The sequence below is a fragment of the Cebus imitator genome, unplaced genomic scaffold (genome assembly GCF_001604975.1).
Source record: "Cebus imitator isolate Cc_AM_T3 unplaced genomic scaffold, Cebus_imitator-1.0 Scaffold14, whole genome shotgun sequence".
NCBI lineage: Eukaryota > Metazoa > Chordata > Mammalia > Primates > Cebidae > Cebus > Cebus imitator.
The window spans coordinates 11,392,827-11,396,404 of record NW_016107329.1 but is presented as its reverse complement, the minus strand read 5'-3'; the positions used below and the strand labels follow the sequence as shown (position 1 = coordinate 11,396,404).

General features: G+C 43.0%; 1 protein-coding gene across 4 annotated transcripts in view; it reads left to right on the top strand.

Annotated features, from left to right (window-relative positions):
• The window catches only part of PCID2 (PCI domain containing 2), a 30,336-nt gene that overhangs the window by 5,454 nt on the left and 21,304 nt on the right, over positions 1 to 3,578 (top strand). For 2 of the 4 annotated variants that reach the window (XM_017502594.2, XM_017502615.2), the window contains exon 2: positions 1,504 to 1,593. In XM_017502594.2, coding sequence (XP_017358083.1) covers positions 1,504 to 1,593 — 90 coding nt within the window. Of the gene's footprint in view, positions 1 to 391; positions 484 to 1,503; positions 1,594 to 2,631; positions 2,888 to 3,578 lie in introns of those variants that run through there. The other 2 variants (XM_037729295.1, XM_017502604.2) reach the window with 2 other exon arrangements.

Genomic DNA, 3,578 nt, shown 5'->3' with positions numbered 1-3,578 from the left:
GGACCCTCTGCCTTTCGCTGACGGCTGGCAGTGTGGAGGACCCTCTGCCTTTCGCTGACGGCTGGCAGTGTGGAGGACCCTCTGCCTTTCGCTGAAGGGTGGCAGTGCGGAGGCCTCTGCCTTTCGCTGATGTGTGGCAGTGTGGAAGACCCTCTGCTTGTGCTTTTTTCCATTTGCACATCCTTGTTATGACATCCCTGGTCAGTCTTGAGTAAGCATAAAATGTAAATATTTAATTTTATCATAGTTTAATTACACTGTATCTAAAGCTTTGTGCTTATGTTTTTGCTTAGTTAGAATTTTTATGTCTTTTTTTATAAATATGATTTAAAAGCATATTTGGTTTTCAAATTACAAAATGTCTGTTGTGGCAGGAGCTAGATAGGGCAGAAGGCTCTCTGGTCTCCAGCCCTGACCCACGGTCCGCACAATCAGCTGGCATGGTGTGGTACGGGCCCTCGTTCTTTCCTCTGCGTACATGTTGTACGTAATTTTTCGGTTCGTTTTTCTCCCAAATCAAGTTACACGGTTTTCCTGTAGTTAACTTTGTTTTAATTTAATCATCAGATTATGCACATTTTCTCATGTTATTACATGTAGATCTGTTTTATTCTTTTTAACAGTAGCCAAGTATCCCATTGTATGAATGTGACAATCTGTTTAGCTATTTTCATTTCCCTTTTTTTTTTTTTTGAGATGGAGACTTGCTCTGCTACCAAGCTGGCTGGAGTGCAGTGGTGCACTCTCGGCTCACTGCAGCCTCTGCCTCCTGGTTCAGGTGATTCTCCCAAGTAGCTGGGACTACAGGTGCGAGCCACCACGCCCAGCTAATTTTTTTTGTATTTTTAGTAGAGATGGGGTTTCACCATGTTGGCCAGGGTGGTCTCGATCTCCTGACCTCATGATCCACCCACCTTGGCCTCCCAAAGTGCTGGGATTACAGGCATGAGCCACCACGCCCGGCTATTTCCATTTCCCTTTTATGTTTAGGTTGGGTGGAAGCTTTTTGAATTTTGGATATATGTGGTTTTTAAACTGATTTCTTTTTCATAAACCGTATAATTGGATTTTCAAACATACATTAATGTGATCAAGTAAAACTAGGATAATTCACCTTTGTGAAGAGTTACATGATAAACCACTGACTTACTTGCTTGGCCTGTTTTTTCGCTTCAAGAACATCTGTTTTTGTTAGTTTGTTTTAAAGAGATGGGTTTTGCTATGTTTTTCAGGATGGTCTCAAACTCCTGGCCTCAAGCAATCTTCCCTCAGCCTCACAAAATGCTGGGATTGCAGGCCTGAGCCAGCCGGGAACATCCCATTTTGAAATGAAGTTATTGTTTACCCACTGCAAAGAGCAGTGATCTGTTACATTTGGATTATTCTGTCTCCTTTCAAAGTAGGGGAAAATGACCTCTCCCCTGTAAGGCATACAATGTTTGTAGGTTCTGTTAGAGCAGAATGTTTTATTTTCTACTTAGGTTTTCCTTTCAAATATTTCAGGTGTATGAAGCCATCGACACCAGAGACGGAGCATCTTGTGCAGAGTTGGTGTCTTTTAAACATCCTCATGTTGCAAACCCACGACTCCAAGTAGGTAAAAGACCTGTGCATATAGGTGTCTGCAGATAATTACGGGGTAATCACTTTCCTAAGAGAAGTGTAGAATTTGAGTAAGAAGAAAACCAATATTGTCACTCTTCATTTGAAAATTTTAAAGTTCTTTATGATATATGTAATTCCTATTTATTTATGGAGCACTGACTATGTAGGTACACTGTAGTGGTGTGGACTTCCCGCACCTGTGTTTGATTCCCCCAGAACTCTCTGAGGTTTAGAGAAGTGAGGTGGTGGAGACTTGACTCTGTCCAGGCCTGTGCATCCCCAAAGCCCCATGGACATTGTGCACTACAGGTGTTTCCCGTTTCAGTCCTTAGAAAGGCCGGCAAGCCAAGGCCCAGCCTGGGGTTGTCCATGGAGTTTCTGTGTCACCTGTGGCATAGATGATATAAAGCAGTATTTTATATAGAAAATCTTGTGGGCATTTGGTAAAGCCCTGTTTCCTTATTGACACCCATTATCATATTGGAGTGTATTCCTACTGGGCGCAGCATTTTTCTTTTGGAAGAAAAATGGGCTTATCTATTGGGGATTATGTTTAGTGGTGTACAGACTGCAACTCAGACCAGGTAAATCATTCTCTACAGTGGCGGCAGGCTTGTTGTTTTTGTTTTTAATAAAGTTATCTAGGTGATTCTGTGTGTAGACAGTGTTGAAAACCATTGCTCTAAGTAGGAGTTAGTGCTGGAGTCTCGATGAGACCAGGCTTGCCTTGGCCAGAGCACCCCATGGCTGGTGCCGTGTGCTTTGTTTGTATCATATCACACGAGAGGACACATACTGTCCTATTTGCAATCTGAGACGGATCCCTTCATTGTAAAACTCCCCGCTAACCTTTCTTACAGTGGTTTCTTTCACCCGACTATAGAATGGTGATTTTTCTGATAGTGTCATTCTTCTCTCTCACCGTATCAGCACGGGCTCATTGCTTCTGTGAAAAAACCTCAGTGTGCTATCACATATCGTGTGTTGGTCCAGGTTCTCCAGAGAAACAGGGCCAATGGGATATATTGATATTTATAGAGGTTTAGTATGAGGAACCAGGTCCTCTGATTATAGAGGTCGAGAAGTCCCTAGAAGGAGTAAATTCTTCCTTCCTCTACCTCTTGTTATATTCAAGCCCTCAACAGATTGGCCATTGCCTGTCCACACTGAGGAGGGACGCCTGCTTTCCTGAGTCTACCAGTACAACTGCCAGTCTCATCCAGAAACACCCTCACAGACACTCCCAGAAATTACATTGTCTGGGCACTCTACGGCCAGTCAAGTTGGCAAAATTAACCATCGTCTATTCAGTTGTTCAGATTATCTTAAAGTTGAGAGGAGAGGAAAACTTAGAAATGTCTAGACTAGCCCAGGAGATGAGAGTGGTGCTCTCAGCGGGAAGCTGAGAAGGCTGATTCCTAAAGTGGCACCATCTGTAACTCATTAGACCTCACGGAAGGCCTTCTATGCCTTACTTAATAAACCCATGATAGTTACTTAACAATAAACATGTTAGTTACTTATTTATTGACTGACTGGCTATTAAATACTAAAATATATGTGAGAGTGCCTAGAATATTTCCTGGCTTGCGGAAGGTAACACCAAATTATATTCATGGGCTTCTTGTTCCCCTGAAATATTGATAAATATTTATTGAAGTAGTGAACCATTTATTTATTTATTTATGAGACAGTCCCTCTCTGTCACTCAGGCTGGACTGCAGTGGCACAATCTTGGCTCACTGCAACTTCCATCTCCCAGGTTCAAGCGATTCTTTGTGCCTCAGCCTCCCAAGTAGCTGGATTACTGGTGTTCACCACCACACCTGGCTAATTTTTGTATTTTTTTTTTTTAATTGAGGTGAAGTCTCACTCTGTCACCCAGGCTGGAGTGCAGTGGCACAATCTCAGCTCACTGCAACCTCCGCCTCCCGGGTTCACGTGATTCTCCTGCCTCAGCCTCCTGAGTAGCT